At 41.0% G+C, this 16,073-nt stretch overlaps 1 protein-coding gene across 3 annotated transcripts in view; it reads right to left on the minus strand.

Moving 5' to 3' along the window:
* LOC147684135 (cytochrome P450 2J4-like) overlaps positions 1-16,073 on the minus strand; it is a 67,862-nt gene that overhangs the window by 7,137 nt on the left and 44,652 nt on the right. For 2 of the 3 annotated variants that reach the window (XM_086944523.1, XM_086944524.1), the window contains exons 7-8: positions 4,114-4,301; positions 1,144-1,285 (exon numbers count right to left, since the gene is read on the minus strand). In XM_086944523.1, coding sequence (XP_086800649.1) covers positions 1,144-1,285; positions 4,114-4,301 — 330 coding nt within the window. The remainder of the gene's footprint in view (positions 1-1,143; positions 1,286-4,113; positions 4,302-16,073) is intronic. The other variant, XM_086944525.1, reaches the window with a different exon arrangement.

Genomic DNA, 16,073 nt, shown 5'->3' on the forward strand with positions numbered 1-16,073 from the left:
GTGATTGCCAAACCCTCCAACCGCTAGGCAGACCCACTACCTGCTTCCCTGGCAAAGAACCTCAACCTCACCCTAACCCCACTGTGGACGAAGACCATCAATAGTTCCCTAAACAACAGATTGATGCCCAACTACCTTAAACAAGTCCAAATCACCCCCCTACTAAAAAAACCTGATGCTGACCCGAACGATCTCAAAAACTTTAGGCCCATCACCAACCTTCCTTTTACAGCTAAAATCCTCAAGAAATGTGTTCTCGCCCAACACAACCAACACCTGGAATCAAACAACCTACTTGACTCACACCAATCTGGTTTCAGGAAGGGATGCAGCACAGAAACCGCTATACTGAGTATATGTAACAGGTACTGGGCACACGTGTAAGATAAACAGTATTGATACTGGGAGATTTGACACATAAAATTAAGATTGACACCGGAGATGTAAGAAGCATTTTGTTTATGTAGGTTTCTTATTCTTTTTTCAGAACATACAACGCCAGCCGACAGGTGTTTCGTCAACAGGAGGAAACCTGTGACTCTTCAGGGCTTGAAGGGCGCGTAAAATTCTAGACACCAGTGATAATTCCAACCCGGTCCACGGGTGAACAAGGGCGTAGTTACGGTCATGCAAGTGTGGAGTAGAAAAACACAAGCTCATGTGCTTTAAGGATTCGTTATTTACCAACAACTATTAGTTGGTGGTAAATAAGGAATACCTTTGAAAATGCAAATCAATGCATTTTCAACTGTGCCATGTGGCAGACATACATGCCCTTAGGGCATGTATGTGTGCCACATGTGCACACAAGCACTATTCAGGGGTGCAACAGGGTGTCAATGTTACACCCTGCCACCCTTAAAGCTTTTCCTATTTTACCAAATCTGTATTTACCGATTCGTTAATTGACATTCATTCCTATGGGCCTCCAGGCCCATAGGAATGAATGGCAATTGCCGAATCGGTAAATAGCGATTCGGTAATTACCGAATCTTAACGATTCGGTAATTTTTACCGATTTTTTATCTACATAGCATTTACCGATTCGAAAATACTGAATCGGTAAAATTCGGTATTTTCGAATCGGTAAATTTCAATTATCTACATCTAGCCCTAAATCTCTTGAACCCTGACTAGGAGTACCTGCAGAAAAGGGCAAGAAGGCCTCCTTGTTCATGAACTTCCCTTCTTTGTCAAGGAAATGTCCTGGATTGAACTGTCGAGGTGTCTCCCAGTGGTCAGGATCAAACAGAGTAGAGGAAAGATTCGGTATGATGAGGGAACCCTATGAGGAAAAAATAGGTTATTGGATTAGAACGATGGTTAAAGATGGTCCTCGTATTGAAATTATTTACGTATTCATTATTTCACATTTTCCTAGAGCACCACTCTCCCCAAGGTGTGTATAAGTGCTCTAAGCTAGGTTTTGAGAAAGTGGGATTTGGACGGGTGTCTTAATCTTTTCAGACTCCTAAACTTATGCAGTCATCTAAGTGCATTTAACAATTATCTTCAAGAGTTTGGTGGGAAGATAACTATGAAGTCATACAATCTCTGGGGACTGATAATGGAGAAGTCTTAGAGGTAATACATGATTAATGTAAACATTGGGAATGCACATAAAAACGGATAGTGTTCCAGGTGGAATTCAATATCTTTGAGAAGCCAGGTACAGCCCCCAGGAAACAGGCCAATGTATCCACTATGTTCTCAATTTTAAAGGTCACTCTTTGATGAGTATAGCCCTTTGATATCTCCAGTTAACTTGTTAGACAATGTTTTTTAAAGAACACCCTTATCAAGTTCCCTCTCACAGAGCAAGTAAGATGGTGGATATGGGTTTGAAATTGATTTAGAAGTCTTTCGGCCAGATACTCTCTGGCAGGATTCTTTGGGTTATATGGTGTTCAGTTCATAAATATGTGGGAAAGTTAAACTCAACAGTTGAAAAAGCATTTGATTTGATGGCACTTAATGGTAAAATAAGGAGTCTGCAAGGTCCCACCAGAAATGCTCACTGAAAAAAGGGTAGAGGAACAGAAATGACTGGATATGACATTCATGAAGAAGCATAGAAAATAGTCTACCAGAAGGAGATTAAGATTCTGCAGCAAATACTTTGGAGAATAGATCAGAGTAGGATTACATGTTTATGGAGCATTCTGTAGTATCTAAGGTGACGCCACCTGGCGTGATGTCAGATAAGAATGTTAATTTTTTTCACCACTCAAGTTTAAATTTTGGACACACATTGCTGATTTCTCCAACTGACAGGTATATAGTTTCATGCTTCTCTGGCCTTAATTCATATAATCACACCACAAATGTGAAAAACAAGAAGGGATCCCTTTTGTGTCACTCACTCTTTCCGCCAGTCCTATATCCTAATTTGTGCTGGGTATATAGATATCGATCACCTTTTACACCCAATTTCTCCACAGTCTAAACACTGAACACTATTATATGTAAAAATGCCTCCTTTATTCAAAGTAACTACTTTCAAATACAAGACTGAAAATATCCTCTTTCCTTTGGAAAGAATCCAAATTAGTAAATAGAGAGTGGTAAGAGATTCCATAACTGCATGAGGTCGGTAACGACTTGGATGACTGAAAACTGTTTAAAACTGAACTCGAGCAAAACCGAGGTGATCATGTTTGGAAATAATGCTAACTTCTGGTCACCTAGATGGTGGCCTGAGGAATTTGGTACCCTTCAGATGCCCGTCAGGAAAGCTAAAACCTAGAAGTAGTAATTGACAATAGGCTCACCTTTGGGGATAAGGTGAACGCGGTTACCTCCTCTACTTTCTAGACGCTTAGGATGATAAGAAAAATACTATCCCAGGAAAGCCAACAAATAGTGCTAATCTCCCTTATTCTATCAAAACTTGATTACTGTAATGGTTAATACCTGAATATCCTGCAGCAACACATGCAAAAACTGCAATTATTGCAAAATGCAGCACCTAGGCTGCTAACAGGTACTCCGAAATGTAAATCTGTAAAGAAAAGAAATTAGAGAGCTCCACTGGCTGCCAATAAGGCAACGGGTCAAATTCAAATCGCTTTGTACTGCCTTCAAGGTTCTCATTGACGGTCGACTAGACCATCTTAGGCAGTGGTTTAGTTGGTACACCCCAACAGAATTCTTCGCTCCTTATGAGCCGAGACAGTGATAGTGCCTAAATTCAAATTTTTAACTGGGGCGCCAGAAGCTTCGTTGCTTGCTCCTCTAGGGAATGGAATGAACTTCCTTTCCATATTAGGGTTTCCCCTGACCCTTTGTCATTTAGGATGGCACTAATAACTTGGCTATTCTGCAATTAGTTTTACCTGGGTCTTTTATGTTATTCTGCTATCTCGAGTGTTGAGCTAAGCACCAGGACACCTTTGGGTAATCGTTGTGCTCTATAAATTTATTTAGCGTTACATAATAACGCTGTTATATTACAATAAAAGTATCTTAAAATCCATGTCAAAATGAATGTGTAATGATTTGATGACAGTTAATACTATGGTTTTTAATCATACATTCTTGTTTTTATATCAAACAAATACATTCTATAGACTATTGAAATATACTAGTGATGTTTTCATAGACATATAAATAGATTGCAAGATATTATTGTGATTAGCAACAGAAAGAGTAAGTGACTCAGACGGGATCCTTTAATTCAGATAAGCAACTTCTGAAGAAATGTTTTGAATTTCTATTCCATACTCTACTTTTTGCGCAAGTTGTGTCTTTAATGTAACTGATAGAAAAAAGTATAATCTCTGCCACTGCACCACCTCGTAATGCAGATGATTATTTTCCATTTCATGAGGTAAATCCAGCACTTTTTTCTTCCTCTCCTGCCTCACAATGCTAGTGTATTTACCTTGCTCAACAATAGACGCCCGAATGTCAGGCACAATGTTAGTGCATTTGCACCGTGCCTGATGGTTAACTTTATACTCAGTGTTATGTATTTTACCTCACTATAATGCATTACCTATATACTGCTAGATGATTACCATGCAGTGTCTGCTTCACATTGTATCTCTAAATGCTGTTCAATAGGTCTCTGAATGCTGGTCATTAGGTCTGCCAATGCTGGTGCATAAGTACCTTCTCAATGTTGAATCCTTGCAATGTGGTCTCCTTCACAGTCTCCCTAAAAAGTCCAACAGGTATAATGTCACTCATGCGCTGTATCTCGTGAATCACGGCATTGGTGTAGGGAAGCCTCTTCCGGTCCTCATAGTGAATGATCCGGGACTCTCCAAGGACATCTTCCAGCTCCTTCTGCACATTCTCTGGTGAGACAAATTTACATAGATCAGGGAAATGATGACATTCTAACTCACTAATGTCTACAAGTAACATAGTTTTTCCAAAATAGTTGACAATGTAAGCCTTCAAGCCATTTTGATTCAGACAAACTGAGTTCAGTTCGTCTCACGGGAACTCAACTCTGCTCAGTTCAATTCAAACCACCAAACCTAATGACATTAAATAAAATCCTCCCTCTTTCATTGAATTAAGGAAGAGGCTGGCACTCCGGGAGCGGAATACACCGATGTTGACAGGCAAGCCCTACTCAAAGAAATTGAAACACTCTCTGAACAATGAAGCAAACTACCAGATCATGACACTCTTAAAAAGCTAAAAAACTGGACTACCAGAGAGGCCAAATCTTTTCATTCTCGAAGCCTTTTGAGAATATTCAGCACCAGAAGATGGCAAATGGTCTACAAGGCAGCACAGCAAAAATTAATGCAGAATCGGAGTCAGAAATTTTCTCTGAAGCGGACACAGATAACGCCAGATAACAAGTGTACCCTCTGTGGAGGATAAGTTTATTCTGTATCGATGGGACAGGAATACAAATTTAAGACCGCTACGAGGGCAAGAAAGAACCTTCCGAGGGGCAGGAAGAGGAAGAGGAAAAAACGCAGATCAAGAGGATCAGGTGAACAAGAAATCAAACAACAAGAAAAGCAAATGATAGACACTAACATCAGTATAATCAATTTGCCTGATTTACCGTTAAATGCAGAAGAAACCAACATTCTTTCATGTGGTCTTTCTGACGGTGCCCCTGAGGACATGGATTATGTTCAAACTCGAATAGACTGTTTTAACTTCACCCACAAGCTCAGGTTGGCCAAATATTTTGCAGTAGTCAGGACATCAGAGGGGTGGCCCTGAGGCAACTGAAGACACTATTGCACTGCAGATCTCTGACATTGATCTATTAAGGGACCTGGACAACCTAGAAAGAGGAGGCATGCAAGGGTTATTACTTAGAGAACAGGGTCTAGGTGTGTCTGGTAGACCAAGCACGCCTTTCCAACCCTGATCTTTATTTTTACCCAAGGTCCCCAAAGATTCTATAGATTCTTTTACAGAACTAGTTGTTCATGATTTAAAACAACTACATGTGGGTCAACAGGCCAAAAGTCCAACTATGACATCGGATATATAGTATAGGAATCTAGTGAAGAAATTTCAGTGAAGACTTGATATAGTGGTACGACAGGGGACAAGGGCGGGAACATTGTCCTTTGGCCGCTTGCCATGTTCCAAGGTGAAGAGAGGTTACAGCTCAACGCAGAGGAGATAAAGACGTATTACAATCCATTACTGTTAAATTCCATTCTGAGTTAGCCCACTGGAGATCTGTAGGTTTTATTTCCCAGACAGAGCACAAGTTCCTGAAGGCAGATTCATCAGTAACAATGTTTTTGTTTTTTTGTCCTCATTGTCGCCCTTGGTGACCAAATATTAGTGCATGGAGATGGGCGTACTGTCGCAGATAACCTGGTAGGAGCACTGAATAGTACGAAGTGGGTCGCCCCTCAGTACAATTACCAGGGTAATGAGGTAACGGGTCTTTCCATTTCCTACATATTTCTCTTCTGGCTAGTAAAATACCATAAAAGAGTAAGTTCTTAGCCAGACCCAAAAGGGCGATAGCCGTGGGAAATCAAAGAACATGTGCAGGTCAGAAGCCGCAATCCGACCACATTTAGGGCATGCCACTGCTGAGTTGTTTGGGAATTTTAAGAGTCTCTCTGGCGAATAGTAGGCCCTATGCAGGGTAAAAAGGTGGTTTTGGCGCAACCAAGAGGGGTTCACTATGTTCCACAAGATCTTAAAAGACTCAAACCACAAGTTCTCCACATTATGATTGGTGATATGCGCGGCCCACAGTATTTCAGGCAGATGGAACTCACTCTCGACCTCCTCCAATAGTAGATTGTACCAAAATGAAACTTCTTTCTTAGTTGGAGGATTATCTATTAAGAGGGAGACCATGTTGCTATCACCCCCTAACAAAAATCTGCCCCTAGCAGAAACCTGTGAGTGGCCCAACTTAGTATTTTCAGGTATTTAAACCTGGAAAGTCCTGCTCCTATTTTAGAGAATAACGCCTCCCACTGGAGTAAACTACCCTCGACGAAAAGGTCCCCCCACACCTCCACTCCTGCCTCTCTCATAGGTACGGCGAGACTATCGAGAAGCCAGCTTGGGGACCCTGGTGAATTCCATAGTGGAGATCTACTAGAGAAGTAATCAATATGTATTGAACACCTGAGTTTCACCCATGTTTTAGATATATCTCGCAATACCTTCAGTTTTACTTTTTTTTAAAACTTGGGGTCGCCAAACTTAAACAAAAAGCGTGCTCAGCTATTTTTGAGGGTTCAAAAAAGAGAGGGATGGGGTTAAACAAAAAAGAAACTTTGGGAAGAATGGATATTTACTAATAAGTTAGCTCTACCCAATAAGGATAAAGGAAGCGAAGACCATGATTTCATCAGCCTACGACACTCCTTGGCCACATGCGAGAAATTAGATGGAACTATTTCATTTATATCGTTGTATATATTTAGGCCCAAGCAGCGTAAGACATAACTCGGCTGAGCCCCTATCACCAGGTCAGGGTTGTTCCAGACCATTATATCCGTCTTTGAGGCATTGATTTAATTCCCAGACACGTTGCCAAAGTCCTGAGCCAAAGCAATTACAGCTGGAAATGCCGAGCGGAGTTCCGAGGAGAAAACGAGGACATCATCCGGATATAAGGCTACCTTCTTCTCCCATCCTTCAAAAATAAAGGGCTTGATGTTACGATCGTCCCGTAGCCGTTGAGCAAAAGGCTCAATATATAGATCAAATAAGAGGGGAGATAGAGGGCAGCCCTGGCGGGTACCCCGGGTGATATTAAATGGGGTAGATAATTCCCCGTTTACTAGTAAAGAGGCAGACGGATTCTGATACAAGAGTCTCACTGCACGCCTGAATTTCTCGCCGATATTAAATTTTCCCAAGACCTTTGATAGGTAGATCCAGTTAACCCTATCGAAGGCCTTGGTGGCGTCCAAGGTGAGAACAGCCAGGGGGAGAGATTCCACAGAAGCCATATCGATGGCTCCTATGAGATCATAAGTCAACTCATAGAGCTGACGACCCCTTACAAATCCCTTTTGGTCTACGTGCAGGATACTAGAAGCAACTACCCCCAACCTGCTCGCCAACACTAACGCAAAGATTTTGTAGTCAGCGTTTAAGATGGAAATTGGTCACCAGTAACAACGATACCGAAAGTGCATAAAAATGTGAATGTTCTACCAGGACATCCAATTATATCGGCAATTGCTAGCTTTATTGAAAATACCTCCAGGTTTTTAGATTTTTTCCTGCAAGATTTTGTAAGAAAATCTCTTATCATATACCAAGGACATGGGAGACTTTCGGAAAAAGATTTATGACATCAATTGGGAGGAGAATTTTATCATGATGACATTGGATATTTCCTCCCTGTACACCAGAATTTCACATGCAGATGGTATAAGGGTGGTGCAGTACTGTCTGAGTACGTGACCATTGACCCTGTATAGACTTACAGAAATGCTGGTAAACATTTTAAGTTGGCGCCTGAAAAACAACATCTTTCTTTTTGGCAAGGACCTGTATCAACAGGTTAGGGGGACTGCGATGGGCACTTCTTCACCCTCAGGTATGCTAATTTGCAGAAGGCTGGTGGTAGGAGCAGGTGCTTGCCATGCAGTTCACCAAAGAAATATCTGAGAATGTGGTCCTATGGACCAGCTATATTGTTGATCTTTTCATCATTTGGTGAAGGGATATAACATCAGCAGAGGTATTTATTGAGAAGCTAAACCCCAATGACCTAAATTTACATTTCACATCGCAACTGAGTGAGAAAGAGGTACAGTTCTTAGATCTCACAGTATACATAGTGGATGGGGAGATAAACACTAAAGCATTCCAAAAGAGTACTGCTGGCAATACAATACACCATACCGGCAGTTTTCATCCTCCCAAACTAGTCAATAGCATCCCGTATGCTGAGAATCTTCATATGAGAAGGAATTGTAGCTGTCTAGACCAATTGTATAAAGCACAAAAAGGGCTAAATAGCCGCTTTGAACAGCGAGGGTACAGCAAGGCTGTTCTTAAAACAGCTGGAGAGAAAAGCAAATTCAAATCCTGGGGAGCAGTTAATATTTGTCAACCAATCGAACACAAGCTTGTCCCAAGATAAAGCTGATCCCAAATTCCGGTTCATCACGGGCTACAACAGGCATCATCAGAGCATAAGAGCTATAATGCAGAAACATTGGCATGTGTTACAAGGTATCTAATTTTGAGACAGAAGTTGGATTAAGCATGGACAGAATTTGCGAATTTGCAATACGCGAATTCGCACAAATTCGTAATCGCGATTTGCAAAAATCCGCCAAATTCCGCGAGCTTGCGAATAATTATTTTTTTTGCGAGTTCGCGAGATTTGTTTACCAGTTTGTGAACGAGAACTTGCGCATGCGGTCGCAACGGTCGCAAACATGTTGTTTCCACTTAACCAGCCTGCTCGTGATGCCTTTTTCCTGTTTCAGGTTACAATGACGTGTTCGCCAGCAACCAAAATCCCACAGCGCACGCGAACAGGGAGGAAAACTCATCAGCGAACGCAGAATCATGGTAAGTCAATGCCGCCCGCTCGAGATTGTATTTTTGAAGCGCGAACTAGAAAAAAAAATCCACCAACTCGCGAATTGCGGATTTTTGGGCAATTTCGCGAGATTTGCGGATCGCGAAATTGCCAAAAATTCGCAAATTCCGCAATGTTGGGTAACAGGCCTTTGATAATGTTCCGCAATGCTAGATCACTGCGACAGGCACTGGTAACAAATAGCCCAGGGTTTAGAAGATGTAGCAAGTGCAAAGTTTCTACGTTTGGAGAGAACACAACAGAGGTGCCCTTACCTTTCACAGACAGGAATTGGAAGATCATGAAACCATTGAATTGCAAGAGCCAATTTGTTGTATATATCCTCAGGTGCAGTTGCCTTAAAATGTATATAGGCAGTACCCTTTTACCAGTTCATCAGCACATTTTACAACATATCAGAGCCATAAACAATAGGGATCAAGCGTATCCTGTGGCAAGACATTTTGAGCAATTTGACAGCAACAAGGTAGAAGATTTAGTATACTTTGCATTAGATCAGGTGCCACAAAGACTTAGAGGTGGCGACAGAGAAAGTTGCCTGAGGCAATTAGAGTCAATGTACATTTTAAGCTCTAACAGCATGATCCCTAATGGCCACAACACTGAGGAAGATCTGTATGTCCATTTGTAAAGAGACAGGAATGTGTTTAGGAGTCGGTGACCCGTTTTGAATAGGCAATGCATTTACAATTACTGCTCTGAGATTGCTTAAAGGATAGAAAGTAATCAAGCATATGCATTTTAATACGCTCCAGCTAATACTATTCGATTATATTTAAACAGTTTCAAATTCTTTTGCACAGCACTTTCATTTTGAAGTGAACAAACTTTGTTGTTGAAATACAGAAGGAATATTGGGCACTGGCCTTAAACTGAAACAGAGGCTAAGGCCGAGAGTGAGGCAAATGTTCTATAATTGCTATTTAAGTTATATCTAACTATGGCACTCATTGGACCTTTGCCTAAAAACGAGTATTTAGAGCAAAATATAGCAGGGCATTAGCCCTGGAGTAAACAAACAAATGATGAACTATGAGAAATTTCAGATGCATTTTAAGTTTTAATGTATTTGTATATCATAAGTGTTGTATATCCTATGTTATGCATACTTGTGTGACTATAGCACTTTATTAACACCTTAGCTGCTTTGGAACGTCCAGCTCCAGTGCTGAACGTTCCATTGCGCAGGTGCAGTTGGAACGTCCAACGGCCGACGGCAGCACTCCCGAGGTAGTGGTGCCGTCGGCCGTTGGTATAGGCGCAGCGCTTAAGAGGTTAATATGCTCTTTGCACAAGGTACAGGTCACTTTATCTCGGAAACAGAGATTGCACATGTCACTTTAATAGATAGTTTGGGTTTTGGAGTATAATACGGCGGAGAGCATTTGCCCTTGAACTGGTAAATCAGAGATGAATCATATGAAATTTTAAATGCATTTTAATTGTTAATGTATTTGTAATGAATTGTCGCTGTTTATATAATTTGCCATATAATTAATATAAGTATGGTGATTCAAGGACAATGCTTATTTGCACAAGGGACAAGTCACATTATCCTGTAATCAGGATTGCACATGTCACTCTAATTTAAATAATGGTACACCACCACTTTAAGAATGATCGAAACTTTGTAGACAATATAAATAGCACAAGAAAAAGGCTGCAACCGTAGGTTTGGCAAAGACCACTTTCGCAGTTGAAATGCGTTACCTGGTTGTTTGTGGTCACAATAAAACTCTCCATAGTGAACCTGAGCGTGCTGGAGTCTGTTTCTTATGTCGGAACAGTCAGTTGAAATGATATATTTTTTTATTATGGAATTTATTTATTTATACACACTGTTACAACATTGATACACCAAAGTAGTGACAACATATCATACAAATTAGAGAAGAAAGCCTTAATATCAAAATACCAGTATACCAGAAGAGAAGTGAGCTACCTCAATAAGTGAGGAAGGACAAAAAAACAAAAAGAGGTGTCACTTTTTGGATGATTTATGGACTTCCAACCCTACAGGCTGCAGCATATAAATCCACACCAGCCTACAATTGGCTTACATGTTTCTTTGCCGAATCCCTCTTAACAAGGGACAACTCCAAACCATAAAAATTCAAGAACTGCTTAAACCAGTTAATAGCCAGTGGAGGGTTAGGGTCGGGCTAAAAACAAGCAGTAAAGTCCTAGCCATCGAAATCATAAAGAAAACAATACTCTTCAACTTTAAGGGTAGTTCATATAATGTATCAAAGATAATCAGCTGAGCAGACAGGTAAATGTGACTTTGAGTAACCCTGGAGATATCCTCACAGACCCTCTGCCATTTTTGCAGCAATACATCACACAAGTCGAAAATATGCCCAGTGTCTGCTCCTACCATATCACACCTAATGCATTTTTAGTTAGACTGGCAACCAGTTCAGGGTATAATATGTATCCTGAAGAGCCTTAAAATTATGTATTTTCAGACTAGAAACATTCACCAACCAACATCTCCACTGCATTGATTTACTAATAGCATCAGCAAGCACTTGTAATGATAATTTACAAGTCCACTTGCAGGCCAAGTTAAATATATTGTTGCAATGATCCGAATTTAGTCATTTATAGCATTGACTAATCCTCCCTGTTCTATGGGTTCTGTGAAAAAAATCAATATACTCTAAATGGTTCAACTGTCCTGAATCTTTAACTTGTTTGTTAAATAAATTCCTGATCTGTCTTTACTTAAAAATGCCAGTGCTTGGAACCACAAATTGCATAACTAAGGCTCTGGTTACGAGTTTGGTGGTCCGGCTGCCCATCTGCAGCATCTGCCTTCTCTACGACCCTGGTGCGCCAGCGATCTACCGCCCATAGTATTACAAGTTGTACTGTCTGAAACGCTGACTTGGGCCACGGCGGTCTGACCACAGGGACTGCGGCAGGCTGCAATGTCGGCGTTACGACCACTGATGTCATCAGGTCCATGGTCTACTCGCCGAGCCTATTACGACTAATCAGTAGTACTCACGGTCTCCCCGCGGTGCTCAACAAACAGCGGTTACCCAACAAGATTGACTGCGAAGGTACACGCGAAAAAAATCACAACAGTGACCATTAGAGGGATTTAAAAACTATACAGCTGATGTGCTTTGGCAAGTGGATACATCTGCAAATCACAACATAAAAAACACCCTATCCTTGATCAACATCCTTTGCTTCTCAACTGCAGCAAAGCATGACAGACAGCCCTTTTGAAAGCTACCCATTTTCAATTTCCCATTTAACACCTGTAATTTTTGTTTTGCACCTTTTTACCTCTATCACTTGTTTGTTTTTTACTCATAAACACACTCACATTTTATTTTTTTCAATATGCCTGCCAAAAAGAACACTTCACTGAGCAAGAGTTGACAGTCATGATGGATGAAATCATTAGAGAAGAGCCCCCATGTTTTGGTTCCCAAGTCCAGCATACTCCTCTCAGTAAGAATCAGAAATGTGGGACAGGACAATCAATAGAGTGAATGATATTGGTACCATCCTGCGCACACAGGCCAACATTAGGAGGAGGTGGACTGTCCTCAGTTTGAGGGTGTGTACCAGGTACAGCAAACAACACCTGGAGGCTCAGAGGACTGACGGTGGCCTTCTTAGCACACCATTACAATTCTTTCCCTGGGAGGAGAAGGTCTTGGCCAGCCTGCATTTTGAGGGCTTGACAGAAATAGAAAGGGGAGTGGACTCTGGTAAGTTACACTTCAATAACTGGCACAATATCACATTGTCCTGTTTGCTCTCACCTCTGTTTATGTTATTGTGTTCTCTATCTACTCAAAGTATCAGAGATGTTGGCTTGTCTGGGTCAACGTGTATTGTTGCATATAGGAGCACATGTATCCAACTTGACGACATGCCACATGTTGCAATGCAATCTGTAAGTGAATATCTAAATCTAATTCCAGGATCCGTCATATGGGTCAATATTTAAAAGGATAGTCCATCTCAACTACATGTTGCCAACAAATATGGTACAATGACCGCCTGTCAAGTGTTGGAAAGTTGAGATTGAAGTGACTACAACTACCATGAGGTGCTGTGACTGCAACACTAACCAAAGTACTAGACTCCTTTTGCACCTTTTCATTTGTCTATCATGTCACTACCGATGACATTTCATGCAACTTACTATTTGTCAAGTGTTGGTAAAGCACACAGAAACACAGTGGCAGGATATATGCTGTCGCACTACTACCGGTAGTATCCAAAAAGTAATAATGATAAGTAAACATTAATGAGGTTTTCCTATACAATCTCCCACAAATTGCCCGCCTCTAGAGACCAGCCACCGGTATTGGTCTTAAATATAACATATATAAACAAAATAACAAAGACACATGTGAAGGGACAAATGCAATCTTTTGAAATTATACGTGGAAGAAGAATGTCTCCCGGCCGTATACAATTTGGTGGTATAGCGTGACACTTGGTGCGCTTGGGTTTGTGTGGCTACCCTCCGTGAACTATTAATATTAGCAACGATCTTTTCTGAGGTGGTTTACATTGTATGTACATTGAAGCCTTGTTGCTAGGATTCTGCAATAGCTTCCACGACCAAGTCGGGTGAATTTTGCTTGTCGGACTAATTTTTTTGCCCTGAAAAAGCCTGCATGGGTGAAACACGTTGGCTGTGTTGTATATAAATTACGAATAAAAGATCTATTACATCAAGCCTGACCTGTTCCTATCAACATCACTTATCTGTGTGTCGTGGACTGTTTCCAAGGATTGTTGTTTATTTTTCTCTTCACATGTGTGTAGTATGCTGGCCAAGGCAGATGTAGATGAGCTAAATAGTAGGTTTATTGAGTCCATAAGTAAGATATCAGGAAGCAGAGCTCTGGAACAAGCTGCCCTACCAGGATCAGCCTACTAGCTGCTCAACCCATCTCCCAACTGACAACACTCACACCAGGCACCCAAGCATTCCATCCATGTCAATCACACTAACATTCTACCCGGAACACTCACACTGGCTGAGTAGCTAGTTACAGAGGTGTAAGAGAACAAATGTACAAACCTGAGGATATTACATTATCCTCCTCCTCTCAAAATGAAAAACAAAAGAGAAAATACAATGAATAGGGAAAACTATGCACAGAAAATATACAATTGAAGCAGGAAGTCCATAAACCCTGGGATGAGGGTGAGATAACTTTGCGAGAAGGAAAACAGACAAACAAGGAAGGAAAGAAGGAAGAAAGGAATAGAAAACACTAACCTTATCCTCCTCCTTTAATAGTGAACAAAGAAAAGATAAAGGGGCACATGCATCAAAGGAAATTGCATTAGCAAATGGTGCGAATCGCAAAATTCGGCAGTTTGTGAATGCAATTCCCATGTTTGGGATGCATTAACATTTTTGTAATTTTCGCAATTTAAGAAATCACAAAATTGCGATTTCTTAAATTGCAATTGCATTTAAGGAATCTCAAATTGAGATTCCTTAAATGCAATGCATCAAACTCTAAAAATATCCGAATGTGCAAATAAGGGGAGCAAATTACCATGAAGTTGACCTTCATGGTAATTTGCGAAAACTTTGAAAAATGCACTAAAGTGCATTATTCAATGTTCCATTTTTCACACACACATGCCCTTGAGGCATGTGAGTGTGCAAAATGTACTTCTAAGCAGATTTCAGGGGTGCAACAGGTTGTCCTTTGGACACCCCTGCACCCTTGAAATTGCATTCCTAATTTACGAATTTCTAATGGTGAATTGCAAATTAAGAATGTCTTTCCATTCATTCCTATGGGCCTCTAGGCCCATAGGAATGGATGAGGAGGTATTCCTCAATTGCGATTCTCAATTAGAGAATCGCAATTAAGGAATTTTAAGAAATCGCTATTTTTATAGCAATTTCTTGATGCATTGCAGTTTGCAATTCCTTAATTGCGATTCCTTATTTTTCGCAATTCAGGAATCGCAAAATGCAATATTGATGCATGTGCCCCAAAGAGTGAAGAAAGAGCTCACAACAACAAGTGAGCATGACCTAACGTGAAGAGGAGGTTCTCACGAAAGGAGACTATGGCCAAAGGAAAGGAAACCCTCCACGCCACCCCTCATGTGAGGGACTGTGTGAATATGGGGCTGACCCATAACAAAATAAGTGTAGGTGTTGCATGGGAAAAAGACCCAAGAACACACACAGCACGAAATGGTGCAGCACAATGTGGCACACCCACACTTAACGTCAAGGTGAAGCACCGGGTGACTTACACACACAAGACGACATAAGAGTACAAGGTGATGCGCAGCACGGCTTACACACACAAGACAAAGTGAGCCACGGGACAACTACCCCTGAAGAAAACTAAAATTTGATATGGTGAAGTGGTGGAGATCAACAGTAGATTAACATTAATTACAGGCTATAATATAGCTAGAGGATAACTGCATTATTTCATATGTTATTCTCTAATGCTTACTCCCACTAGCGTTTTTTTGGCCTGAGGTGTTTTCATCTAACATTTTCTGTGCTTGAATTTCAAAGGTAAAAAAAAAATACTGCCTCTGGAAGTTAAGTTTAAGTTTCGCAGGATTTTGTAGAAAATAAGTAGCCCCCATTTTCTGAAAAGGCGCGATCATCTGCCTGAGTCGTCATCTCCTCTCCACTGGGGCATGAGCAAAATCTGGATGAAAGAAGTACAGAAAGTTCTCCTAGTTCCTTTTTTTGTCAGGTCTTGCCGCAGAAGAAAGTTCCCAAAAAAGATTAGAATTGCTCTTCGGTATTGCTGGTCATTTGGGCGCCGTTTGGATATGCTTAGAGGGAATCTATGCACCCGCTAGATTTCTTTGTCCCACTCCCAATGTCCCAATTCTGGAAGCAAGTTTTTTAGCAGATTAATAACAATTTTTCTAATGTCTCCTCCCACGCTGTTGTCTGGTACCCAAGGAGCCTCAAATTCTTGCGGCGTTGGCGATTTTCTGCCTCCTCCTGTTTCCAAATCACGTTGTTTAGGGTTTTTAACCGTGGTTTCTAGCAACTCAGTACGAT

The sequence above is a fragment of the Lissotriton vulgaris genome, chromosome 11, assembly GCF_964263255.1.
Source record: "Lissotriton vulgaris chromosome 11, aLisVul1.2, whole genome shotgun sequence".
NCBI classification, from domain to species: domain Eukaryota; kingdom Metazoa; phylum Chordata; class Amphibia; order Caudata; family Salamandridae; genus Lissotriton; species Lissotriton vulgaris.